Raw genomic sequence first — 27,837 nt, 5'->3', positions numbered from 1 at the left:
GCGGGACCAGCCTGACACCGGCGGGGCCGAGCTCTGCCCCGCAGCCGCTGGTGCCCACGGACTGCTGCGGGTGCAGAGAGACATGCGGGGAGCGTGCGATAGTTTAGGGAGATTATTTTTTTTAAAAAGATTAAAAAAAAAAAAAAAAAAAAAAAAAAGGGAAAACAAAAAACTTGAAAACAACAATGGGGCGGCTCGGGACGCGGCCGGCGGCCGCTGGCAGGGCGGGCTGCTCCCCTGGAAGTTGCTCAGGAGCCGGGGCGGCGGCGGCGGCCGGCAGCGAAGGAGGGAGAGCTGCCCCCGCGCCGGGCCCCGCGCCCCGCCGGCAGCCAGGCCGCGCCGCTCCCCTCCCGCACGCCCAAACATGGCCCCTCGCCACCAACCCGGCAACTTTCCCCCTGCCCCTCCCGCCGCCGCCCGCCCCGCTCACCTCGCATCAGGGAACAAAAACTGCAGGCGAGTAGGCTGCGCAGGACGGCCCCCATCTTCCCTCCCTCCTCGCTCTCACCGGCGGGGAGGCGGCGGCGGGGAGCAGCACCTCCGCTGCCAGTTCATGCTTCCAGGCGGGCGGGGGAGGCGGCGGGGAAGGGGGGGCGGGAGGCGGGGAAGGGCGGCCGCGGAGATCCCCCCTCGCCGGTCCCTAGCAGGCCACTGGCCCCGGCGTGCCGCCGCGGGAGCGGGCGCTGCCCTCCATGCCGGCTGCTGCTGCTGCTGCCGCGCCTCACCGCGACCGCCGCGGTCCTTCCCCCATCCACCCCTCCGCCTCCGCCGGGCGCGCACAGGCGCAGGGATACAGTCCTCCGCCTCCTTCTCCTCCTCCTCTTCCTTCTCCTCCTCCTCCTCCCGCGCCGTGCCCGGCCGGCTCCCGGCACAGCGCCCGCCCCCGGCACCGCTCCCGTCGGGGAGGGCCGGAGCGGAGGGGCGGGGGCGCGCAGCTCCCCTCTCGCGGGCGGGATCGCGCACACCCCCGGCGGCCCCGCAGCCGGCGGAACCCCGGCGGGGAGCGCGGCCCGGGGGGCTCCCTCAGGGAGGGAGGTGAGCGGGGTTACGGCACCCCCCGGGCACAGGGACGGGGCGAGGTGGGGGGCAGCCGCATTCCAGCGGGACTACTTTGCCTCCCCTCGCCCCCTCCGCCGCCTGCGATGCGGTTCAGCCCTTGCCCGTGAGGACGGGACTACTTTCTGCCACAGAGCTGCGGCGGCGTCCGAGCGGCGGCACAAAGGCTCCGGTCCCGGTGCCGGTGCCGATCCTGGCCCCGGCCCCGTCCCCGTCCCCGTCCCGCTCCTGGAACGGGCCGCAACGCCGCAGCATCGCCCGGGGGCCGGGCGGCAGGGTGGCAAAATGAAGTTACGGTCCTTCCTTCCCCCTGTGTGCTAACTGAGGAGCAATAAATCCCGGCCTTTCCCAGAGCAGAGGGAGCAGGCGTCCCTTATCAGCAGGAATTGCTGGCCGGCTGATGTAATGATGATTTAGTGATTTATTTCCCCGCGCTTTTTGGGGGTGCTCTGCCTTATTGTCCCCCTTGCTAAACTAAATGAGGTGGGCTGGGTTTGTGCTGCTTAGAGCGCTGTTACCAGTAATATGAATGGCCAGTGTGCTGTGTTTTAATATAGTCTTTTCCCCTCTTGCGTTCGAGTAAACATACCCTTTCCGAAAAGGCTAAAAAGTTAAGATTTTGTAATACGCCCTCAATTAAAAAAAACTTAGCACCTTACCTTCTTTGTTCGTTGCTGACAATGTAAAATGCAGCTTTCTTGCATTTCCTCTAGATGAGAAAATCTACTTCATGATTTCAACGCGTCTAAACGTTTTCATTAAGTCTAGACGTCTACATCACGTTCTTCTTTCCTCACAGAATGTGACAGCTGGTGAGTAGAATAATGATATGAAGCAGAACAACTTAGAGCAATGTTTGAAGCACTTACATTCCAAAATCGGTATTATTTTCAGTATTATTAGAAACTCACCAAAACATTTAACTTTTACCTTCATATGTGTTCAACATATATTTTCATAGCTTTTCTTGTTAGTACAGTAGGAGACAATATCTGGCCCAGATTAAAGGCCTGGGCATTATAGACTGACTCTAAAGGGCTCCTGGTGTCATGTGATATTATCAGACTCTCAGCTTTTACTGTGGAAAAATTTAAAAAATAGAAGAAAACAGAGGGTTTTTAAAAAATTAAGTATATTTCCAATCTTCAAGGTTGCAGAAAAAAGACTTTGAAAAGGTAAATAATTCAGCTCAATGGCAATATCTGCCTGAGGCCAGGTCTACATCACAAAATTTCATCCTTGACTATCTGCTGGGTGAAATATCCTCCTATGTTACTGTACTGTCAGTTGGGAGGATCAGCAAACTCAAGTAAAATCCATGTGGATAATGGATGGGAAGACTTGTCATACAAAAATGTACCCTGGAGAAGAGAGAACCTGCACCCAACCCTTGTTTGTCACATTTAGATTTTGCAGGAGCAGGCAAAAAGAGCACACTGTTATATTTATTTTCACAGTTTAAAAGGAAAATGGGGTTGTGGTTGATTTGGGATTTGAGGGCTTTTTCCCCTCATAGTGTTTCCCTATACTTTTTCCATACTTGTAGTGTTGCACAATCTGTCATTAACCTCTTGAGAAGTATGGCAGATCTGTAATGAATTCTTTGTATCTTAATCATACAGTGCACAGCTGAGGAAAACCTCAAACCTGCACCTCTGCATGTTCTTGTAAACAGTCCCTATCCATCTTTCTTGCAGACTCCCTGCAGGTTCTGGAAGGTCCCAGTTATGTCACTGTCATGGTTTAGGAATGGTGCTCCCACCAAGACTCTCCAAATCATACAACATCACTCATTCCCCCAAACCCCCACTCCCCTTTGCAGCAGGATGGAGAGGAGAATTGAAGGCACAAAAGGCAAAGGTCATGGGTCAGGATAAGAGCAATTCACTGGAAACAGTGATGAGATAAGAAAATAAACAGTAACAGCACCAGAATAATGAATGACAAAGAGTACAAAAAAGAAACATCATTGCTCACTGTGGGAACCCTGACAACAAACAGAACCCGGGCCTCCCCACTTCTCTATTCAACTTTTACTGGATTGGAAGGAACCCCTTCTTCTCAGAAGAGACTCATTTCCCCTCAGCCCTAGTGCTGACAGAAGGTGTATAGAATAACCTCCATGTCCTTGCCATGACCTCTCCTGGCTACTACAAAAATTAACCCTCCTGGGTGGAAGCAGGACAGTCACCTTGCAGCCTTCTTTTTTCCAGCTGAACAATCCCAGTTCTCCTAGCCTTTCCTCACAGCAGAGGTGCTCCATCCCTTTAATCATCATGTTGGCCTTCTCTGGACTCATTCCAACAGGCTGATGTCTTTCCTGTGCTGGGACCCCTTCCCATGGGCCACTTCTGGATTGGTCTGTCCTTCAGGTGTGTCACTGCACCCTCAGCTTGGTGTCATCTGCAAACCTGCTGGGAATGCACATCTGTGTTATTAATGAAGATATTTAAAGAATGATGGTCCAATATGGACTCCTGAGGGACACTGCTTGTCACTGAGGTCCATCAGGACTCTGAGCCATTGATCAGTACATTCAAAAATGGCCTTTTTTGAACCCTTTTGCCCATCAGTGCTTAGGATTCAAGACCAAGTCTATCTCAATTCATACACGTAGCATTAAGTCCATAGCAGAGGCTTTTACGAAGTAAAATAGGAGGCAGAATTACCACACACAAAAAAGCCTCCAACAGGCATGACTATGTTCCTTTATTTGAGCTTAAAGTCAAAGTAAGTGGAGGGGGAATGTCTTTTATTTTAGTAAGAAGCTCCCTTGTTGATCACAGCTACTTTCATTTACCTTAGAAAGAGAAACCTTAGTTTGCTGGCTCAAATCCATCTGAGGCTGAGAAACCCTTACCTCTGAACTTGGATGGTGGCTCAGTGACACAAGAGCTTTCAAGGGATTATTTTTAAACTTGGGTAACCTCCCTGGTTTAGTTGGTGGCCCAGCTTCACAAGCAGTTGTGTCAGCCCCCAGGAAAGCAAGGGACAGCAGCTGGAACTCATGAAACCAGCAGCGTCTGCCAGTCACTCTGCTTTTGAACTGTGCCCTGACTTTGAGTGGAGTCAATGGGATCTTCTGTAGAACCAGAACCAAAGTCCATAATGAGCAAAAGCTGTTAGAAGAAGATGGATGCTCAGCAAATGAATTTGTGGCTGCCCACATCACAGAAGCCACTATCATAATTAGCTCTCTCACTGAATGTTTCAACAAGAATTAATGGGCATAGCATGCTGAAATGCTGGTCCCTCTGAAGGCAAATGGTGAAGTTCTCACTGATTTCAAAAGGGCCAGTGTTTCATACTGAAACTCAAGCTCAAGTCCTCGTGCCCCCAGCAGGAAAGTCTGCAGCACAGGAGCTTGGGAAATGGGATGTAATGTTACCATCCAATGATGCCTGTTACAACCATTTCACTGAATAAAATAGGACAGTCTGACTTGTGACATCATCATCATCATCTTGCCACGTTGCTTAGGTCATACAGTTTATAAAGAAAAATGTTTCATTCAGCTATTCCTCAAAACAAGATCAGTTCTAATAAATGTAATAGAAATGCCTGACACAGTTTATCCTATTCTGAGAGAGCAATGGGTTCATCATGGCTTTTCTTCTTCAATGAATAAAGGACAAGATCATAGAATAATAAAGAATTTCTTCCTAATATTTGCCCTCTTTCAGTTGGAAGCCATTCTCCCTTGTCCTATCACTAATGCCCTTGTTATAAGCCCCTCTCCATCTGTAAGGCTCCTTCAGGCACTAGCAGGTTTGAAGCCTCCTCTTCTCCAGGCTGAGTGACCCCAACTCTCTCAGCCCGTCTTTGTGGCAGAGCTGCTCCAGCCCTGTGCCTCGTTTCTGGATCCAGCAAGTCCACATCCCTCCTGTGTGGGGACTCCCAGAGCAGGATGCAGTACTCCACGTGGGGTCTCATGAGAGCAGAATCACCGCCCTCGGTGATCATGTTTTCCTTCTGGAAGTTTGATCACAAGCATCAACACTTTTCCCCTCACTCTTCCTCCCACAGCATATGAACTGTACTTTTTTCCCAGGATATAAGCACCTTACAAGCAAATTTCCTTGAACAGAGAGTCATCTCTCTAGTCCAGCAATTTTCTCCAGGCATCAAACCTGACTTGCTCTTGCCATTATTATCACCACAGTCAAATCATAGCAAAAATTAGCACTTCCACTAATTCTGGAGCAATTTTCCCATTAAATAGCCCATCAAATCCCTTTTTTTATCACATATGGAATTGCCGTTTCTCCTTGTATTTCAGTACTATTTTATTATTCCCCCCAACTCTCCCTTCCCCCCCCTCCTTTATACCCATCCTTTCTTTCACATCTTCTCTACCAGAAGAGGCTGCCTGATGCCCAGGATGAGAACTGCATTTCTTTATGGCTAAAAAAAAAAAATCCTTACAACAAAAACTTCACAGAGGAGAAGGTGCTTGAGTTCAGCAGCCCATACAGGAAGGCTATTCTAACAAAAATCCTGCAATATCCCCACAGGGAAATATGAAATAAGATGACCTGGAAGGCTTGGGCATTTTCTTTATGACTTTGGAGGAGCGTTTGGACTCCTGCTGGTGGTGCATTCAAGGTCAGGCTGTCTACCTACTACCTCTTTTCTCCTCTCCCATCTCCCAGGGAGTTGAAAACAGCACTGCCTGAGGATACACTTCTTCGGCGGTCATGTTTTTTAGTGTGAACCATGCAGGATTCTGATTTTAATTTGGCACTGCCCACCAGACCACAGGGCAAGTCCAGGACTTTCCTTATGAGTATTTAGCCCTGGCTACATTTCAAAGCCATATTATAAAAATGTCATTTGAGAAAGTTACTGTTCTAAAATTTGTAAAGTGCTTTAATGCTATGTTGATACAGCGAAAACATCCTTTTAAAAGAGCTCACATTTCAGGCTGACAGACACCAAAACACTATTTTGTTTTAGCTTGCTCAGCTTTTAAAAACCAGTCAGCATCTGGGCTCTATTAACCATAACATGCGTGCCTTTTAAGCAACAACAATTTAAGAATATTTCCTTTTCAACCCCCTTTCAAACCCCTTCAGCGTTTTGCAATATGCATAATATTTAACAATTCTGCTTTGCACTGCAGTCTTTGAAGTTTAAAAATTAGTTACTGGTAAAGCCTTGTACATTTTCTTGCACTCTTTTAGTCACAGGGATTAGTGACTAAAAATTATGCCTATGGTCCAGAAAGGTAAGTCACTGTATCACAATACTTAGCAATCTTTCCTACAACAGTTTTCAATCTTTATGTGTGCATCTTATGGTATGACACACTATGTGTGTGTAGAGAAGAGATCATTTGCCACCTGCAGTAGCCACTTCTGGGCCAAAGGACTCTACCACACAATGCAGTTTATGGCAAACAAAGAGACCCATACCTCTTCATTCAGACTTTGTGAGGAAGAGTCATATTTATATTTCCTACTTGTTTTTCATATTTATAGCCATGTTCATATTATATTAATTATATGTTGATATTAATATCTTTATTTTTATGTTCATATACAAATTATTCTACAGTTCAGCAGAGACACTAAGCACCTCAAGTATATCAATATGGAGTGTCAACCATAGTATCTCTTCAGGGGTGTTGTTTTTATGAGCAGTTAGTCAACTTCTCAAAATAGGCTAGAGAAGCACACTGAGTTCCTCAGAGCAGGAAAGGTTGCCCTCTAATGGTTAATAACCAGGTTTAATGCCTGCAATGTTCTATGAAGTGCTCCTCTTCAAAGTGTAAGGTAAGGCCACACAAATGCAAGATGTTGGAACAATTTATTATTTCAAGAAAAACCCAAATCTTTGTTATCCTCTTAATTGATGAATAAATTAATTATTAAAAACAAAGATTAAGGTGTATTCTTGGTAACATTTTCATTAAACTTCTATCAGTCAGGGTTTCCAGAGGAAGAGGGATGCCTCTGACAATTCAGAACTATTACTCATACTGGATTTGACAAATGTTATATTTCACTGTGGGAAATGTTTCAAGGTCTGAAAAAATGGCATGAAAGATATCCAATTTATTTCAGTATCATAAAAGTTATTGTGAATCGATATCACTCCTGCGTGAATAAACTTCAAGGAAGAAAATTCTTATCTTAAAAAAAAAATAAAAACCCTTAAATCAACTATTGACAAGGCATTGCCTATTACAGCAGGGATGCATGTAGGTCCTTAAGGTTGCACTGGGTGCATATGAAGGTTTCTGTGGCTTATGGCCCATAACTCATTCTTCACTTGATAAGGGGATGGAAGAGGCAATTATGTAGGGCTGAAGTGTCATTCACTGCTTTTCCATTTTCATTAGTTCTTTGAATAATTTCCTTTTAGTGTAGATTTCAATAAATACTCTTCCAATACAGCTGGCAACTAAATGTAGATAAATTACAAAGGAAAACTCGGAGAACGTCAGACCCTCTCCCCAAATATATTTATTAAAAATGTAGTGGCTGCTATGAAGATATTATTAAAGATTATAATATTCTGTTTTGGAATAATTACCTTGTATTTTTTCCTCTCAAGAAGAAACAGTGATTAGAGTGAGGGCTACCCAATTCATTTCTCATCCTTTTTTTTTCTACCCTCTCACCAGTCAAAACCACAAAGACGGTATTTGGTCACATGGATCTTTGCATAAAAGTCAGGGAATTGTGTCTGAATAGCCTTGACTCATAAAGCTTCTTCCAATGTCTTTTTCAGTGTCAGCTTTGCAGTTAATGCAACTTCTACTTTTTTTTTTTCCTTATTGCAATTGTGAAAAATCTAATACCTTTACAACAATTTGAAAAGGGCTCACACAGAGCAAAATCCCTGTTTAATCTCAGCATATTAAGAAATCTTTTTTCTGAACAATACATTTAAAGCGCTATTTTCCCAAAACACTTTTTTCTTTCAAGATAACCAAAACTCTAAGTGTTGAAAGGAATTGTGATTTAGAGTCCTATCTTCATTTGTGGTTTAAGAATCCTGGTACTTTAACAGGGGGAAACAGCTAGGATACGTGTGCCCCAAGGTACACTGTAGCAGTAAATCATTCAGTATAGGAAAAGGTGTTCCAGTCACCATAGCAAAAAACCCAAAACAATGGGAACCCCAGACCCAAACCTCTTAAAGAGAGGAGACAAAAATGTTTGCAGACACTTGGCCTTGTCAAACCTCTGACCTCTGACATTTCTGGATAAGGCACTCATTGCTTTCACCCTGTGCACCCCAGGGACAACAGCAGACTCCTTGGCATTACATGGGAGAACTAAAAAGCCTTTCCAAGAAAAGAGGGTAAGATCAGTCAGCTTTGGCTAAACCAAGAGCTGATTGTAACTGATGCTGGCTTTAGCTGTATAAGCCCACTGTTGGAAAGGTTTGCAGGGTCCCTGAAAAGCAATGAAAAAGTAAGAGAAGAGAGGCCACAGCAGAGAAGAGGAAATGCCAACCACAGGAAAAAACACCCCAAAATGCAAAAATCAAACCATACAACAACAACCAAAAAAAAAAAAAAAAAAAAAAAAAAAAAAGAAGGAAAAGGAGGTGACTAAAAAACAGCAGAGCTGTAGCACTCACAGATGCCACATCCCTCACAAACTCCACAGCCCTCACAGCCCCCACAGCTCACAGACCCCATAACAACCATTGCCCTTACTGCCCCTATAGCCCTCATTGCCCTCACAGACCCCATAGCCCTCCAAGCCCCCATAGCCCTTACAGCATTCAAAACCCCCTGAGACCTCATAGACCTCACAGCACTCGTATCACTCACACACTCCATAGCCCTCACTTCTCCTCACAGACCCTGTAGTTCTCAGAGACCCTGTAGCCCTCACTGATCCTACAGCAGCTCCCATAGCCATCACAGCCCTTACATCCCTAAGAGTAGGCACTGGTGGCATTGAAAAGCTAGATTGGGAGGTTTTAAATATTTAACCTTTTTATTACTATGTTTTATCTGAAACTGAAATTTACCATGCATTGATAAACTCTGATTAATGTCTCATTATCACATGAACAGAAGCAAAAATGAATTAATTTACATTATATTGGAAAGCTAGTCTCTCACAAATTCCATGCATCTCTTTTGATGGTGACTTGCTGTATCTTTGCACTTTTACTCTGTTTGCTGCCCAGGATAACCTTCTTTTATGTTCCAAATGCCTGGTGGTTTAGAAAGTCAGGATGCTCCAGGCAGGAGGAAGCAACCTGCACTGTACCTACTTGCAGCACACACACACTTCTTTGATTGCTGTTTTTGCTATTGTCAATGCTCCTGAAATAATTTTCATTACCATCATGAGGGATAGCCATTTCTGGCAGCTGCAAAAACATCCCAGCACTTAACTACACTTAAACTCACTCTTGAGATGGAGTGTCTAGGGCATTTCTGGAAAAGTTGCCATATGTAGCAACTCTGCTAGATGTAGGATGTGGATAGACTTCAGCATTCAGGCTTTTACTTTTCAAACACTACCTTCTTTATAATGTTCATTTGAATGAGGTGTACCCTTGCTTTATGATTTGTCTAGGAAAGCCACATGTGTATCTTGTTTAGCAGTGAGAAGCATGGAGTGAGCTGTTCTCATGGGTTTAGAACTCTATCTCACGAGCAAATTATTTTTTACCCTTTCTAAATCAGAGCACACCGTAAAGGTAACATACAGTGTGTGCCATATCTGGAGTCTTTCCTGAAGTACTGCCTGAGTTATCACATGGTGGAAAAACATTTGAACTCCCTATTTCATGCCCTGGAACCAAAGAAGGACAACATTGTCATAGTTAAATAACCAGAAGCAGCTGGGGAAATGTTCTACAGTTTCTGTCAGAAATTTTACCTCTGGGCTGAGATGTTCTGTTATCCTGTAAGGCAATTGCTTTGAACAGTTAATGAGCCTCTAAGTGGGAGGACTTGACTTATAAATATGTGCTGGAAGACCTCCCACTGACACCAATGGGAGCTGCACTGACAAAGAAACATAACACATGACCACTGTAGTATAGGGATCATCTCATTCAGAGTTTACTTGGAGGATCAAAAAAACCTTGCTTGTAGGATCCAAATACTTACTCAAGTATTTCAGTCATTTCAGTGGAACTTGGGGTTCGGGGTAGGAGAAAAAAGCTCTTTCATAAAAGCAAACAGAAAAATGTACTCAGAAACTAATTAAACAGCAGGCAAGCCTATAGGAGATGTGTGTCATAGTGAGGGGGTTTCCACCATCTTTGCAGCAAAAACTTTGTTCAAACTTTGGGCAAATTTTCCATCTAGGTGTTGTTGAGAATTGTAGCAAAAGTCAAAGTCTGGGCTCCATTGACCACATCCTTTCTTCAGTGCAAGCGGAAGCACAGCGAAACCTGGTGATGTTCCTGGTAACTTTCAGCCAGGATTCAGCTGCTTCTCTGAGGTAGCTGGTAACAAAGCATCTTACAAGGAGCTAATTTACCTCATACAACTGTCTTTACCATCATAGCATTGTGATGGAACACGTTTGTGGTCTTCAGAGTGACTGTTCAAATCAGCAAATGTTTAAAAACACTCTTTATGGTTTAGCCAGTTGTTCTGGACATTAACTACTTGTTAAATTTTTTTGAGAAAATACAGAGTGCACAAAATTATCTGATTACTACTCCTGGATGTGATTGGTATAGTGGAATTTTCAATTTTCTTCATAAATTTTTTATTAAAACAAAGTGAACCAAAAAGAAAAGAGATCAGAACATGGCATATCTAAATTCTTGTCACTGAAGAAAATGACATTTTATAGGATGGAAGGAGAGGAGTAAGAGAAAAACAGAAGAGAAGTTAATACATGATCCTCAGGCCTATTTTTTTTTTTCAATTAAGTGAGCCAATATATAGAAAACAATGATCCAGCGTAGTTGTACTGAAACTTAAAAATACTTCTATACATTGTTTATAATAGCAAACACAAAGGTGACAAAGAGCAGCAGTTTTATGCTTTGTGCTTTGACATCCTCAAGAAGTGTAGAGACCTAAAGGAAACAAAGCAAATTTAGACTGTAAGATTGAGTGTTGGCCTTCTGAAGAGGAAGAAAAAAAAATTCAATATAGCCTAGCCCTTCAGGAGACATACCTGGAAAAGACATACACTGGGAAAGCATCTGGGAACAGCATGTACACTCCTGAAGGGATGTGCAAGACTTCAAGGATGTGGGGATGCAGCTATCCCACACCTATCAATGAACAGAAATGTAGAGCAGTATGTATGAGAGGATGAGTAAAGCACAGGAAGAGCACAGCTGTCTAGGCCCATTTCAGGAGGGTGACAGAAAAATAGTATATGAAAGTATAGCTCTCTGTATGATAGGATACTGTGTGGGAAATGCTGACTGCAGCACTGGTACTTTAAATTCCATGTTTTTATCAGCATGGAGTGTGGGTTGGTAGGATCAAAGCATGTCATCAGATTCAAATCCACTTAGATGGTTTTGCAGGAGGCAAAAAAACAAGATCCAGTTTTGAAACTGCCTTCTTATATAATTTTTTTTTTGTGGTTTTATTTCCTTGTTTGTTTGTTGGGTTTTGTTAGTTGGTTAGTAATTTGAAATAATCATGAGTATAAGCATTTCCTACTCCTACAGGAGTTAAAATGAACTGAAGCACTATTTGCAGGGAACACACCAAACTGAGTTTGCAGCCCTTTGAGGTAGGGACTTTGCACCCTTCTCATCCATCTCAAACAGACCTATAATTTATTTATTTATGATTGTTTGCAGTGCTTATAAAATCCAGGCTATTTGTTTTACTGTACAATACCACAAGACAGTTTTGTTCATGACAGTTAATATTTACTCACCTTATGTTTGTTCAGCATTATAAAGCAAGAACATGAAAACAAGCAGCTATAGAATTTATGACACTCTCCATGTGACAAAAGTCAATCAGCTTTTGGCCTCCTGCCATACCAGAACTGGTTACCTTCAGAAAGAGCCACCCCAATGTGAGGCTTGTCATCACAGCATGGTGATTAATGATCCAGTTCCATGTGTGGTGCACAATGAAGACCACAGGACATGTCAGTGGAAAAATAGAAGAGTGCACAGAAGTTTTAACATTGGAAAGTATAACAAACTGGATTTTTTTTAGTTAGTCTCACTCCCTTTTTGTTCATAATACAAGAGGATTATCTAGGCAAATAAGCTCCAAAAATGCATATAATAAAGCATCATAGTCAAAAGAATGATGATGGGAAATCTCTCATTCTCTGTTAACAGGAAATGCCAATACATGGAAAATAATGCAATCTGATTCAATGCTATTAAAACAGAAAATATGCTTAGTTTTTTTGTCTTCTCCATTATATGATACAGTGAAAAGTTTTAAAAATGTGTGTGCATAATCCTCCACCCAGACCCTTCCAATAAACAAAAAACTTTCCTATAAAACCTTTTTGCAATAAAATAGCCATAGTTTGGGAAGTTAAAAAACCAAACTAATTAAAACTTTTTCAAATCATCAAAAATCCTCGTAACTTGTCAGTTCTGTTTAATAAACTGTTGTTGCCCTCTAGTGTTCAAACACAGTTTGTAAAGGCCCCTCCAGAGAGATCCAAACTGGTCAGCTATCAATTAATTCCCCGTTAACTCTGAATCCAACATGACAGATAGATGGGAAAAATAATTTAAAAATTTTTTAGAAACTGTTTCAGTACACCTACCTAATACTTTGTTTTCTTTGCTTGAGCATAAAAGAAGATTTTTCATGTTACAACCTCTAAAGTTGTTTAACTCAAATGTTGTGAAAAACCACTGAGGTCAGCATCCTCAGCAAATCAGCCATGGTGCCTGAGCACCTCTCAGCTTTACCTCTGCCATTCACCTTGCTGGGCATGCACTGCTCATTGGGTGGAGGGCAGCTCCTAATGACACGGGCCACAATGAGAGTGGTTTGAGTTGGAAAGGATCTTAAGGATCAGCTCATTCCATCCCTTGGCCATGGGCAGGAACACCTTCCACTATCCGCTCCAAGCCCTGGCCAACCTGGCCTTGAACACTTCCAGGGATGGGACAGCCACAGCTTTTCTGAACAACCTCTGCCAGGGCCTCACCACCCTCACAGGGGAGAATTTCTTCTCAATATCTACTTTAAACTTTCTTTCTTTTAGTTTAAAGCTATTCCCCCTTGTCCTATTACTACATGTCCTTAAAAAATGCCCCTCTCCAGGTGAATACATGACCTGTGCTCTGAACAACCCTGAGATACATCTGCTGGTTTCTGTTGACTATTTTGCTATTGTACTGTAAACATATCAATTAATACCAACCACTTTTTACCTCCAACAAATTATTTATTACAGCAGAAATGCACAGTGAGCATTCAGGGGCTGTTCTCAGCACCTCTCCTGCATTAAGGTGCTGTGGTGGCAGCAGCAACATAGAAAGCTTCTCATGAAGGTTGCAGTTCTTATGAGAGAAAATTATGGTCAACCTCAGATCTGCATCTGCATTTTTACAGCTAGGCCTAGTACTTATCATTCTGTGAACTCATTTCCCAAAAATGTTCCTCCTTGTTAGGTTCCTTGACCAGAAACCTCTGACAATAGCTATTAAAAAAAAAAAAAAGAAAGAAAGAAAATGAGGTTAAACAAAGCACAATCAACAAACAAGCTGTTAAATTTGAGGTATATTTCCTCTGTAATTTTGTTCACTTTTAAGAGGTTATCCAGACTGCTTTTCTTTTTACCATTGTCAGACTTCAACAGTATAGCAGACCAGCTGGTTTTATATATATAAAGCAATTTTCAGCCTCCATATAATAAGAATTCAAGTTCTTGACAGAAGGAACACCGACTTTTCTTTGATCTCTGAATAATGGAATTTTCAGAGAATTTTCTGCATTTAGTTATTTAGAGCTTTCAGAAAACTTGCCTTGAGGCAATTTTTTGGATCATGCCTGCTTCCCACCACACTAAGCTTGACAGATCTAAGAATCTCTTGGATGTGAGTCAAATTTCATATTTTGTATCAGAATTGTTTCCTTGCATCGAGGCACCCTTCCTTCTCTGCCCTGACATTTGTTGTTGATTATGCCACCTGACATGAACACTGAAATCTAGCCTTTCATTCTAAAACCAGGTTTAGACAGACTGTACACAAAGGGAAATTTAAATAATGAGACCTGGAAGTTGTGTGGCAGTAGATGGTCCCACTTACTCTCACTGTTGAAGAGTCAGAAAAACATAAAATCATAGAATTGTTTAGTTGGAAAAAACCTCAAATATCAAAACAACTGTTACTAAGTAGCTATGCTTATTACCACTCACATGAAGGGGACACTAGAAGTGAAGAGGGTGTGCTTTGAGAGCTCCCACATTTGCAGTAAGTAGTTTTAAGGATACCTGAGATGTATGCAAAAGAACTTTAAAGATATGTATAAAACCATAAACCATATTTAGATAAGGAAAATTAAATTATGCCATACGTGATATATTTTTCCTCTTTGTACCTAAAACCATTTGGATGCAAAGCTCTATTACTAAGTATTCCTTTAAAGCTACAAATAGGGTAAATAGGATTGCCAGGCAATCATGTAACACTCTGGCATTTGGTGCAAATAGCACTGAAAACACCCACATGCTTCACAGGTACTGAATTTATTAGGTGTACTTCAATTTCACTAATCTTGTCACAGCACAGATTAAGCTCTTGAAATGCTTTTTCTCCTTAAATATAAGACCTTCTTAGCTTAACCTGGATTTAAATGTTTACTCTCAGGATTTAGTAATAAATCAAAAATGACAGACATTATAGTTCAGCAGAGACAGAGCATTCCTTCTCACTACCAAACCAATCTCCTGGCTCCTGCTTTCCCATTAGAGCCCAAAAAAGGAATCCATTCTCTTCCAAGATTTCACTCTTCCATTTCAGAGATCTCTTCTCAAAAGTGAGAGATGTTCCTCAAAATTTTATTCCCTCTCCCAGTCAGACATCAGCATACATTCCATTGATCAAGTAATCCAGCCTGGTGTAATGCCTCTTCTGAAGGGATTCATGTATTTTCTTCCCTGTCAGCACAATAACTAGCAACAAGAACATCACCCCAAAAAACAAAGCTGCTACAAGGCTGCTTTTTTCCCCCAGCTGGAAGACCCCTTTCCCTCCCAGAACACCTTCTGACAAGGAGTTTTCTGAGCCAGATGGGTCATAACCCCGAAGGTCATTTTGGGAAGATACAGGGGAATCACTGGACAGGATGAAACCTGTAAAAGAGAGGAGGGTCACATGGCTGGTATCATTGGAAGAGACAACTGTTGGCTCAGGAGCCATGGCTGGAGTCCTCGGCCCTGATGGGGTGGTAACAGATCTGGAATTCATGGTCACCAGCTTGGTTGTAGAAGTAGAAGCAGAATTGGTGGGCTTGGAAAGAAGAACATGAGTAACAAGGATGCTGGTGGCTGGGACACCAGGTTTAGCTGTAGTGGCTGCAGCAGGTGGAGAGGCAGCTGTGGTGGGACTGGCTGTGTTTGGTTTAGCAGCACCAGGAGGCAGAGAGGTTGTTGGAGGCTCCAGCTGGGCAGTACTTGTTGGCAGAGGAGTGTGAGAAGCACTGCTGGTTTCAGGAGTGTTTGCCTGAGCAGTGGAGGGGAATGAAGCAGTGGGGTTTCCTACTGGAACCCCAGGTGTGTTTGGTGGCAGGGTAGTGACCTTCTGCCTTGACGTGGGGTCGAAGCTTTCAGACTGTTCTGCTCTTTGAGATTCAGGAAAAACTGTATGAAGTTTCATGTTGTCCAAATGCTTGCCTATGTGGTTCAGGAGCTCAGATGCCTGATGAAAGACAGATTGCTGCAAACTGGTAGTGTAATTCTGATGGCTATTCTGACTGTGAGAAATAAAGGTTCCAGCATCCAAAGGCAAAGGATACTCATTTGAAGAAAAGTTCTCAGTTTTGTTGGATTTATCCTCTGGGGCATGGATGTCTGGAAACAGAAATATTGGTATTTAATTCTTAAATCTATTTTTGACTAATGTAGGCATACTGTATTTGTATTTCTTAGAAACATTTATGTAAAGGGGCCCTAAGAGATAATGACTAGTGAATCTTCCTTTCTTTAAAATATGCATAGTGGCATTTAAATTCTTTGTCATAAAACCTGTCTGTCAGCCTCAAGCCTAGTCACATAACAGTGTTCTGTGGCAGAAATACCATACAAATAATAATCCTAAAAGCTACCTGATTTTACAGTATTTCTTCTAAAGTATTTACCTGATTTACAGGTATTATAGAAAGTATTTGTCTGAGAATGAGCTCTTGGAAAGATGGGCTAATTGTCAATTCATATTATATATATATATAATTTTATTTATAAAAATATAGAAATATATATTTAATATAATCATGACAACCATTCAGCTTCTGCACAGAACATTTAAAAGGGAACATGCTCTCAAGTAGTCCTGACTCTCACTCATCTCTTTTTAATATTGAAACAAAAAGGTTTGTTAACTGCACTGGAATTTAAATAAATAATTCAAGAAGTATCTTTCCCCCCTTTAGCTTGGTTTTCAGTGTAACCACATACAGATTCTCATGCTACTTTTGAAATTTTACCAGGAACATTAAACAAGCTAGCATAATCTTTCCACAATTAAATGTTCACAGAAGATCAAATCTCCAAAATTAAAAAGAAGTGTTAAATGCAATCAAGTTGTTCACGCAGCATTGCACTACATGCCAAACAAAAGTACAAGCATGATTGAATTTCTTGTTTCTTTGTTTGAAACCCTGACGTTCTTCTAGGGGAGAAAGAGCTGGAGGAAAGTGTAATTACAGTAATAATTTAACAGAAATGCAGTTCATTTGTTGCACATTGCTTTTGCACAATTTCTGTGTGACTGTGCTTGCACAAAAACACTCTGTAACATTACATGAGTTATCTTCCGGCATATCATACTGTTGCTCCTTGCATAGTTCCTCTTGGAAAAGTTCTCTTTTTCAGCAAAAGTTTGCTGAAAAGCTGAAAAGCAGCCATACAGAAACCACCTTGGCAGGACAGTCTAATTATCAGTTTCTTATCAGAGCTGTTCAAACAGGTCTGGTGCAAGTCAGTGTCAATCAACAAGTAAAAAAGGCCTTGCTGTTAAAAATACCACAGCATAGGCAGAGAAATTCCTGAGGGTGCATCCCACATGCCATAAAGCTCTGAGTTTAGAAAGTTTGTTTTTGCACTTCAGGTTCCCTAACTGAAAGCAGAAAAGAATGATTATTTATTATTATTGCCAGTTATTCATCAGTGTAGCATGGGTCCTTTAAATACACAGCTGGCTACAAGGGCATGGTGTTTCCGTTGGCTTTTTGATATATCCAGCATTATGTACAGGATATTTTCCTTCTTGACTATATCTAGATGGAAGCAGCTTCTTTTTGTTTTAAGCAAGGACAAATTATGAGGATTTCTAAATTTAATGTGAAGGAATATTATAAGGGTTGGGACATTATTCCAAGTGGGAAGCTGGGCCTGCAAAGGAGCTCACCACACACCTGCCCATCCATGCTCCTCAACAAAAAAAGAATTTTAGTAAAGTGCTCTAAGCCAAGTGTTTTGATTTTCAAATCATAATGCTTGGCTTAGAACACTTCACTAAAAATACGACCCCAAACAGTTCCTGGTCACTTCTGAAAGTTCACAGGTGCAAAAGTCATCTGGTGCGGGGGCTGATGGCTCCCACTGTTATTTACCTGTAGTTATCTTGTAGCTCACAAGTCCTGGTGCAGGTTTCATTGGACAAGCCTCAGTGCTAGGACAGTAGAACAAGTAGCAATTTGGATGTGTACTTGTCCTTGCAGCATAAAAAATAATCAAATTACACTTCTTGTCTCCTGCAAAACAAAGTAAATGCCTGTTTCAGCAATAAGAACTTTTATGGCAGTATGGTAATGAGATCTAGTTCGTTAACTTTAGCTTATGTGAGTAAGAGGAAAACTACTAACACATAACATCCCTACAGGAAAAACAGCCAAGGACTGCAGAAGAATGGCCCAGGGCCAAAATATGAAAGGTCACACCTTCCTTTTCCTGTACAAATAAAGTTGGGGAAATTATGAGTCTTATCTCTCATCCTCCCCTCACCCATACCACACTGGCACCACTTTATACAACAATTTCTCACTTACAAATCCCGATAAAACTGAAAACCTCCTCAATATACTCACGGGAAAGAAAATTATTTAGCCATTTTCCCTTATTACATCCCAGGAATCGCTTGGCTAGTTGCTGCTTCGGGGGGTCACCTTCACCACTGTGATTTCTACTTGCTGCCCTATCTCCTACTGTTCCAAGAGCTTGATTCAAACCAGCTGTCTTAGAGGAGGGTGTGCATTCTCATTCTTGGCTAAAATTAAATACAGTGCAAAATGTCAGCTAGTAAATACAGCTTACACACCTTCGGCGTTCGGGAGGTTTTAACACCTAAAACTAACGCTGTTTCTGTGATGCAACTATTTTCCCTAGCACCACGGGCTCTTGCGTTAAGACCTAACATCCACTGGCAAAAGAATGCAGCAGCCGCAAGCTGGAATTAAGCGCAGCCTGAACGAGAGGGTAAATTCCGTGCTGAACACGGAGAACACCAGCAGCTGACTACCCCGCGACCCCAAACTCCAGAATTATTCTCCCAGGCAGCGGCGGAGAAGGAGGCCGAGGTTACCTGCGAGCCGCTGCCCCGAGCAGCAGGCGCGGACACACGCGCCCGCGCCGGGGACGCGCAGCGGCTCCGCGCCCCGGACGCCGCGGGGCAGGGACAAGTCTATATCGATGATGGAATTCTCCATCTTCTCCGCGGAGCACTCCTGGCTCAGCGCCGGCCCGGCCATCACGCAGGTGATCACCAGCAGGCGAACCGGCCAGCGGCTGTCCCCGCGGGACATGGTGACCCGGGCCGCTCCCCGCGGGGCCCCTCCGGCACGGCCGGGTTTCGCGGCCAGCGGCAGCCGCGCCGAGGGGTCTCTGCTGCTCCCGGGCCGGGCACGCGTTCCTGGGGCACCTTAGGGCCACCCCTGCCCTAAGGGCTCGGGAAGGCAGCGGCGGAGCCTGGCCGGGCTCGGGACGGCGGCTCGGGGAACCGCGGCTGTCCCGGCACGTCCGGGAGGAGGGACCGTGGGAGGCGGGCCCGGGACGCCGGCTGCCCTTCTCTGCCTGCCTGCCACCTGCTCTCCTCCTCCTTGGCTTCCTGCTTACCTACCTGCCTGCCCTCCTCTTCCAGGCTTCCTGCTTACCTACCTGCCTGCCCTCCTCCTGTCCGCCCTCCTCTTCCAGGCTTCCTGCTTACCTACCTGCCTGCCCTCCTCCTGCCCGCCCTCCTCTTCCAGGCTTCTTGCTTACCTACCTACCTGCCCTCCTCTTCCAGGCTTCCTGCTTACCTACCTACCTGCCCTCCTCCTGTCTGCCCTTCTTCTCCAGCCTTCACGCTTACCTAGCTGCCCGCCCTTCTCCTCTCTTGCTTCTTATTGCCCACCATTCTGTCCCCTTCCTGCCTGCCCTCCTTTTCCCTTGCTTCCCTCTTCCAACCGTCTTCATCCTGCCTGTCCTTCTCCTGCCTTCCTCCCGCTCTCCTTCTTCTGCCTGCCCAGCTGCGAGGGTATTCCCGCTCCTCCAGCCACTCGCCGGCCCCAAGGGCTCTTCCTGAGCATCAGACACAAATGCAAAACCACCTAGAGAAGCTCTTGGTGGTCAGGCTGACACGATGTTACCCACAGTCCTCCAGCTGAGTTCTGTTTTTGGAAGCTGTAATGAAAGTGATTAATATGCCTTTCCTGGACTAAATGGACATGGAAATATTTCAATGTGTGTGTAAAAGACTCCTTGCTACCTGAGTAATCCTGTTCAAATCACATCCAAGCACAAGATGTTTGTGGAATGGGAGTTGTACAGAAAAGCCTATCTACTGGGACCCCTGACTGGTGTCTTGGCCATTCTTCTATAAGCTGTCTCAGTGCAATTGCTAACCTAAGTAACGTTTTTGCTGGGAAATTTTCATTCCCTCTTTTTAATTTTTTTTCTTACTATTTTTGGAGTAGTGTTTAAGAGTAAAATTAGACCAGAGTAGTGCAAAGAATAAAAGAATTATAAGGCATATTCCTTCTTTTTCAGGAAAGAGACCTTTTATTTAGTTCCCTGTAAATAAAATCCATTTTATTTTTAGAGATGTGCCATTACATGAAGTTATCTCAAAAGGCAGGTTAGTTTATATATTGTAAGGGTTAGATGCCAAGGCATGGGCATCTTGCCACCTGCCTTTGCTTGTGTTGAGGTGGTGGAAGAAGCTGAGCAGAAAGAAGCTGAAAAATAAGGTTAATGGCCTGGCTGGAGTGGTCAGAACTGGAGAGTGAGGAAACTAGTTCTTCACCTGAACTCTTGGGATGGTGAATGTGAGAATATGCACAGAGATTGCTTTGGCCAGACAGGCATAGATGACCATGGGAAAATGAGAAGGGCTGATGTGATCTATAAGATAAGCAGGGCAGAAGAGATAATGGGGATAATATGACTTCCCCACACCAGCCACCATGGCAAATTTCTGCTCTTCCTGCCTCTTCCTGGTGGAGCAGGCACCCAGTCTCCCTGGGGAGACCAGAAGCAAATTGGTCAGGCTGCTGAGGTGCAGGGAAGCCTAGATCCATCAAAAGCTACTTGAAAATCACATCCACTGGGCTAGGAGAGAGGCAGCCTTGTCCAGCAGCTGCTGTGTTCCCTTACCACTGCAATGGGAAGAAAGAGAGGCTGAAAGAGGGAGAATGGTGGGACACCATTAGGTCTTAGACATGGTGCTAGGTCACTAAAGGTGTTTTCTGTAGAGCATCTCTCTGCTTTGGAGCCAGTGTCCTACAAGGTGAAACGCCCAGGCACAGATATGGTGAACCTCTGTTGTAACCTTTTCTAATAGGTTACTAAAGTACATAGTGCAGCATACAGCCTATAGCTAGCAGCAGGTTCTGTTGGATTGGGATTGCCTTCCCATAGCCTGGATCTCAGTAACAGTGCTGAGGGGCAGTTCTCACAAGACGGGAGCATCATTCTTGTGTGAGATTAAATCTTGGTGGCAATTAGCAAAGGCAGCCAAGAGAAACAGTGCCGAGTTGGGTGCAGAGCTTTGGATGACGTTGGGCTTTGTGCATGAGCAGAGAACAGGCTTGTTCAGAAACCAGCAGGGACCAGTGCTGTTCATAGACAATTCTTCTGTCATAGACAACTGCATGATGTCTTTGCTGATTTGACTGTCAAATATGAAAACAGTAGGTCTCAAATCTCAAAGTATGTTTCCTTCTCATTTACACTTGTGTTTTTTTGAGGTTTTTTAAATCTTGTTTTCCTAAGCCTGAGCTGCCTGTGGACTTTTGATCTGGGCTGTTTCTCTCTCACTCCTGGTACATGCATCTATAAGGGCTGCTGGTGGTGGATGTTGCCCACACTACTCTGCTCTGTGCCCAGCACTTTGGGGTTTGGCCAGTTTGCCTTGGCACAGAAGAATTAATACCTTTAATTTAAAAATCACAGAATTGTTCGGGTTGGAAGGGACCATCTAACCCTGTCCCCCTGCCAAGGCAGGCCACCCTGAGCAGGTGGCACAGCAACCCACATTCCAGGTGGGTTTGGAATTTCTCCAGAGGGGAAGACTTCACAACCTCCCTGGGCAGCTGTTCCAGTGCTCTGCCATCCTCAATGGGAAGAAGTTCTTCCTCATGTTGAAATGAAACTTCTCATGTTCTAGTTTATGGCCATTGCTTCTTGTCCTGTCACTGGGCACCACTGAAAAGAGTCTGGTTCCTCTTGGCATCCCCTTTAAGCTATTTATCTGCATTAAAGAGATCCTCTCTCAGTTGTCTTTTCTCCAGACTAAACAGGCCCAGCCCCTGCAGTCTCTTTGTAGCAGGGCATCTCACCCCTCACAAGAGCTTATTTGTTATTTGTTATTTGTTAACTGGCCAGACAGCTCAAACAGGACAAGCTGTTTTGTAGTGGGTCATTTTGGGGCCATGGGTTAACACTGGTCTGGCATCTCCCAACTGCCAATAAACATCTCACTGTCCAAGTGGAAAGATAAGCTGGATTCCTGACTGACAGACACCTCACTTTACAATTATAAAAGCCACACCAAACTTCCACAAAGCAGAAATCTTCTACACAGTTCCCTGGAAATGTGTGGAGTTTCTGCCCTGAGTAGGGACACTGCTTTGCGGTTACTCTCCTGGAGACTGAGTGAAGGAATCTGTGAATGTTATTGACCTTTCAGTGGGAAGCTGCATTTGACTCCTAATACTATTTCTTTTGCTACCTTTAATAGAGGTACCTTGATATTGTCACTATGTTATGCTGTAATCTACCCCTAGTTGTTTTTAGTTTTATACTGTGTAGTAAGTAATTCTGATTAATATCTTTTGTCAGTTTATCACTTGTCTGTTTAATAAATAATTCATTTTTTATAAATAGACCTGATCTGCCATCACTAGAGCTTGGCCAGAGTGAGTCCTTACATTTAAACAGTTGCCAAAATCTGAGCCAGAGCAAGCTTATCCAAAACTCCCACTCCTCCCATGCCACTCTTCTTATAAGAAAGATGCTCCAGGCCCACATTATCCTTGTGGCCTCCACTACATCCTCTCATCACCAAAAAGTGGGAAATAAGTTCTCTCACCCAGTTTGTTGGGTGAGAAAGCTGACATTACTTTATTCAGTACAGAGCTACATGGGTATTGCCTCACCAAACATGTTAATTAGTTATCAAAACTTTTGAGTATGTATAAATTTTCATAAAAAAGAAATTAGTCTTCATTGGTTACCAGTTATGTAGTTCTCTTATTAATTAGTATTCTATCTTCTATTGGTAAATGATTCGCTCGCTTTTCATGTTAATTAGTTTACATGCTCAGTTTCTCTCTTCTTTTGTGTCAAGGAGTTTCTTGGGTTGGTGGCCTGTGGATCAGTGGTTGGAGATCTTCCCTACCAGAATTACCTTTTCCCACTTGGAGCTGATTTCAGCACAATTACTGATCATCCCTGGCCAGGCCAGGGAGGGGATTGTCAGAGAGACATTAAACTATTAGAGAGTGTCCAAAGGAAGGCAGGAGGATGGTGAAGGGCCTTGAGGGGAAGCCGTGTGAGGAGCAGCTGAGGACACTTGGTCTGTTCAGCTGGAGGAGACTGAGGGCAGACATCGCAGTCACAGCTTCTCCTGAGGGCAGCAGCAGGGGCAGGCACTGAGCTTTGCTCTCTGGGACCAGGGACAGGACCGGGAATGGCTGGAGCTGGGTCAGGGGAGGGTCAGGCTGGATATCAGGAAAGGTTCTTCCCCCAGAGGGTGTCGGGCACTGCACAGGCTCCCCAGGGAATGGTCACAGCCCCAAGGCTGCCAGAGCTCCAGGAGCGTTTGGACAATGCTCTCAGGGATGCACAGGGTGGGATGGTTGGGGTGTCTGTGCAGGGCCAGGAGCTGAACTCGATGATCCTTGTGGGTCCCTTCCAACTCAACGTATTCGGTCATAGGTCCCTTATTAAAGAAATATAACTTGTCCGGTAACACCGAGCAGCACAGAAGGGGACACAGCACTAGAAATACTGGCTTCGCTAGGGCCGAGCAGCTTAGGAGGATTCACCTCCCCTGCCCACACAGATCAGCGTTTCTGTGCCGATCCCCAGGCCCCGCGCCGGCTCCGGCCGGGCACAGCCGAGCGGCCCCGGCCCGCAGCCCCGAGCGGGGCCCCGCCCGCCGGGCGGAGCCGCCGTGACCCGGCGCAGCCGGAACCCCGTGGGCGGCGGCGGCCCCCGCGCTGCGGCGGGCGGCGACGGAGGCAGCGCCATGGGCGCGGAGCAGAGCGCCGAGGCCGAGAGCCGCCCGGGCGAGCCGAGCGCCGCAGGTCCGTGCCTGGCAGGGAGCGAGGGCGCGGGGCTGTGCCGGCAGAGCGGCTGTGCAGAAGGGCACGGCTGTTTCCTTGGGAGGCACAGCGGCTGTGCAGAAGGGAAGGGCTGTGCAGAAGGGAAGAGCTGTTTCTCGGGAGGCAGCGGCGGCCCGGCCCGGCCCGGCCCGTGGTGTGAGGGCGCGGGGGCTCCGCCCGGGCCGGGGGAGCAGCGCCGGCGATGCGGAGCGCCCCGGCAGCCGCAGCGAGCGGCCGTCAGTGCTGCAGGTGCTCCGGAATCAGCTGTTCCCCGCTGTGCAGAGGGAGAGGAGCCTAGAGCCCTTCAGTGATCTCGGCAGTGTGCTATAAAAAGCACAGCCGTGCAATATTAGATAGAGCAGTAATCGCATAGGGTTGGATTCTGGTGGAATCTGCTTATAAAGTTGATTCTTCCCTCTCCCTCCCATATCCAGCATCTCCGTTGCCAGCCAAGCAGCGAGCAAAAATGGACGACATTGTGGTCGTAGCCCCAGGAACACAATCCTCGCGGAATGTCAGCAATGATCCAGATGTCATAAAACTGCAGGAAATTCCAACTTTCCAGCCCCTTTTGAAAGGTAAGTGATTGTTCTTCCTCTGTTTTTAGATGCCTTCTTTTTTTGTACCTAATGGAGTTTGTGTACCGTGAGGTTTCTACTGAAGTTCATATTTCTGTCCCTATTTTTCACTTCCCCTCTTGTTTTAAGCCTTACTCTTTTGTTATACCATAATTAATCCCAGCCTTCTAAACAGTGGGTGAACTGGTTTAGAGGTGGCTTGTAGTGTTCTTTACGATGGAACCATCTACTGTGAAGACAGAACAGCTCCAAGCACACCAGCTTGTCCTGTACCACTGGCTGATGAGAGATGCTGTGTTATATTCTAATATATAATGGATGACAGTCTCCTCTTTTGCTCTTTTAAAAACAGTTGTGTATTACTCTCAGCCATAGCTACCTGTGTATGCATTAAGCTGCTTGAAGTCAACATACCTTGTGGGAGTTTCCAACCAGAGCAGATTTTATTCTTGTTTTTTTTGCAGTGGGGTAGATAGGCTGAGACTCTTCTTTGCTTCTTTTCCTTCCATTCTTTTTCTTTCATCCCTTGCACTCATTAATTTCTTCTGTTCAAAGGGAAGTAAAGGTTTCAATCAAAGTTGTCGAGCCTGCTGTTTAGCAAAAACTGTGTTTTGTGGCCTGGCTTCTAGCTATCTGTTTTAGAGGAGAATGCAGAGTGGCCTTAGTATCTGAAAAGGTATCACTAGAGGTAATCTACTAGAGGTAGGATCACGCCACCACTTCTTGGACAGAAAGTATTTACTTTTTGTATATTTGTGTATGCCTACTGCATGAAGGTCCTGGAACATGACTAGAAGTTGTAAACATTATGATAGCCTATTGAGCCAAACATTTAACATTTTATTGGGCATTTTATTTTATGGGTAAGTTCTGGATGTGCATGGCAGTGACTGCTGTTTCCTGCAGAAGGGGCAGAAATATAGCGAGACCATGAAGAAAAGCAGAACACTCTTTGACTGTAAAGCAAATGCTTTGTCCTGCCTTGTATGTAAGGCAGAACCAGGATCATGCTAGTGACAGCTTGAAATGTAAATGCTGGAATCCAAAACCCTAAAAGAAATGAGGAAGTTTTAATATGAGAGAAAAAAATTAGAAGATGGTACCAAAGTAGTTGTGTGTGTGTAAGAGTGTGATGACAAAGAGTTTCAGTTCCACCCAGCCTCAGACTCATGAGCAAACCTGGGTTGCCTGTGGAAGGTAGTCCTGGGAAGTGAGACTGGTGATCAATTCCAGAGATGGTGTTCCTGTGAGGCTCCTAGGATCTCAAAGGTCCAGTGCTGGAGGTGGGAAGTGAGAAAGAAGAGCAGCAGCCCTGTGGCTGTGATGGAAAAGTTGGAGCACACTGCCTTAGATGACCAGTCTAGGTCCTTCAGCTCCTAAATGTGTACACTTTAAATTGTCTTGGTGACTCAGTTGCTTTTTCTGGCCTTGCTTTTGACCTGAAGCTGAGGTTGTATGATAGAAACGTTCTCTTCTGTTTTTGTCACTCAGCTTCTGCTTTCCTATGAGTCTCCTGAGATGTAGTGACACCTGGTGACTGCTCAAGAGTTTTGCATGCTGAATCACTTTTGCGAACACCTTTTTCAGCCTCAAGTACTTGTTGTTACTTGAACAAGCAGACTGTGATACTTGTGTTCACTACAGAAAGCAGTGTGGGCCTGTTGAATGAGTTGACTCTTGAGAGATGGCAGACCTACCATAGGCTCACTTGAGAAACTGTTCTGTTTTGGGCTGGTCTCTTATCTGTATTCTTCCCATGCAAGATTATGTTTCTGGAAAGGCTGAAGAAGTTCCGAGATGTTTTAAGAACTCAATTCTAAAAACTCATATCTTGTGATCTACAGTTTGTGGGTGGACTTGCAGTCCCTGTGGAATTCATTGTTCTATTCAGTTTCTCCTTGCTTAAGCAAAGCCAAGGGATTTTATTTTGCTTTTAAGTTTCAAAAGGGGAATAATCATTAAATAAATGCACTGACAAAGTATACATGGTCATGTAAACTCTGCATCTTCTTGAAGAACAAATGCCCTTGTTGCTCCTAGCCATATTTGAGTTGAGCTTGTGATCAGTGAACCTGGAAGTCTTTACCACTGTGAAGAAAATGTCAGTGTCCTGTCCATTACATCTTTCATGCTTTTCCTTGATTACTACAGGGAGAATTGCACCTCAGGGTTACAGCTGTGAGCCCTTGTAAAAAGTCCCTCTCCATCTTTCTTGTAGGCTCACTTCAGGTACTTAGAAAGCTGCTGTGAGGTTGCTCAAAGCTCTATCCAACTTGCCATTGAAGATTCCTCATGATCTGGACAGCCTGTTCCAGTGTCTTGCCAGCCTCATCATAAAAATAATTTCTTCCTTATGTCCAATCTAAACATACCCTCTTTGTTTTAAAACCTTTGTCCTTGCTCCTTCATTGCAGGCCCAGGTAAAAAGTCTCTCTTATTTGTGTCTGGAGGCTTTTTTGGGAAAGAGATGTTTTCCTGCTTATGGCTAGAATTGTGCACTGGTAAAAGTATTCAGCATGAAGAAGCAAAAGAAACAGAGGTTACTATCTCACTGCAAAGGCACTGTGTGAGCCGCAGAAACTTCATTACCTACTGGGCCTCCTCCTGTTCCCATAGGATTTTGTGATTAGTTTGCTTTCCAATCTCATTTCATGGTTCTTCAGGTTGGCCTGGTGTTATGACCATCTGAGAATCCTGACTGGTTGACAAAAGCTGCCAGATAGACAGTGACTGTTAGCTGATGCTGGCAGGTCAGGGAGGACTGTGACCTCCCTCTGGGTGGGTCTTGTACATTAAAATTAACCTGTAACTACAACAGCACCTGTAGTTACTTGAAACAAACTCTTGGTAACTGGTCCCCTGTAAGTCCTGGTTATGTTTTTGTGCTGCCCTTTCCCTTGTTTCCTCCTTTGGAGGAAGTTGTTACGGCAGCATCCCTTGGAAGTATGGTACTGAGTATTGAGTATACTGTGAGTTCACTGAATATGGCCTTGTGGTTAGTTAGAGATCATTCAGCAGCCCTCATTTGTGTTCTGACTTATTTCTGGAGGAAGCCTTAATACTGAAATATTAATTAGATATTAAACGGTTGAAGCTGTTGGTGGTGCCTGCTTGGCCTGCTGCAAGAATGTGATGATACTTTTCTTTCTGTTTTGTTTTGTCTGATGGTGTTTGGATTGTTGTGTGCAAGTTCCCAGGAGAGCAGGGATTGTTTCTGTGAATTAGGTAATGAGCTGATGTGCTGCTGGAGGCTTGCCTGTGAACAGTTCAGCTGTGTCACAAGCAAATTGCATTTCT

At 44.4% G+C, this 27,837-nt stretch overlaps 3 protein-coding genes and 1 long non-coding RNA gene across 5 annotated transcripts in view; 2 read left to right on the top strand and 2 right to left on the bottom strand.

Annotated features, from left to right (window-relative positions):
* LRP6 (LDL receptor related protein 6) overlaps positions 1-831 on the bottom strand; it is a 112,162-nt gene extending 111,331 nt beyond the window's left edge. Inside the window, exon 1 of one of the 2 annotated variants that reach the window (XM_056481933.1) lies at positions 431-831. In XM_056481933.1, coding sequence (XP_056337908.1) covers positions 431-485 — 55 coding nt within the window. In that variant the 5' untranslated portion in view covers positions 486-831. The remainder of the gene's footprint in view (positions 1-430) is intronic. The other variant, XM_056481935.1, reaches the window with a different exon arrangement.
* A 277-nt stretch (positions 832-1,108) lies between these two features.
* LOC130248285 (uncharacterized) lies at positions 1,109-4,709 on the top strand. Its single transcript, XR_008839626.1, has 3 exons — positions 1,109-1,458; positions 1,770-1,868; positions 2,754-4,709. It is a non-coding gene; the product is annotated as an uncharacterized LOC130248285 (long non-coding RNA).
* A 7,070-nt stretch (positions 4,710-11,779) lies between these two features.
* Positions 11,780-19,281, bottom strand: MANSC1 (MANSC domain containing 1). Its single transcript, XM_056481931.1, has 3 exons — positions 18,742-19,281; positions 17,774-17,914; positions 11,780-16,013 (listed from the first exon to the last, which is right to left on the bottom strand). Exons 1-3 carry the CDS (start codon positions 18,959-18,961, stop codon positions 15,019-15,021), a joined length of 1,356 nt encoding a protein of 451 aa, XP_056337906.1. The 5' UTR covers positions 18,962-19,281; the 3' UTR covers positions 11,780-15,018.
* A 4,562-nt stretch (positions 19,282-23,843) lies between these two features.
* Positions 23,844-27,837, top strand: part of BORCS5 (BLOC-1 related complex subunit 5) — a 59,927-nt gene continuing 55,933 nt past the window's right edge. Inside the window, exons 1-2 of the mRNA XM_056481932.1 lie at positions 23,844-23,944; positions 24,397-24,540. Of these exons, the coding sequence (XP_056337907.1) occupies positions 23,887-23,944; positions 24,397-24,540 (202 nt within the window). The 5' untranslated portion in view covers positions 23,844-23,886. The remainder of the gene's footprint in view (positions 23,945-24,396; positions 24,541-27,837) is intronic.

The sequence above is a fragment of the Oenanthe melanoleuca genome, chromosome 1A, assembly GCF_029582105.1.
Source record: "Oenanthe melanoleuca isolate GR-GAL-2019-014 chromosome 1A, OMel1.0, whole genome shotgun sequence".
NCBI lineage: Eukaryota > Metazoa > Chordata > Aves > Passeriformes > Muscicapidae > Oenanthe > Oenanthe melanoleuca.
Note: the sequence above shows the minus strand (reverse complement) of the source record. Positions and strands in the feature narration are given on the sequence as shown.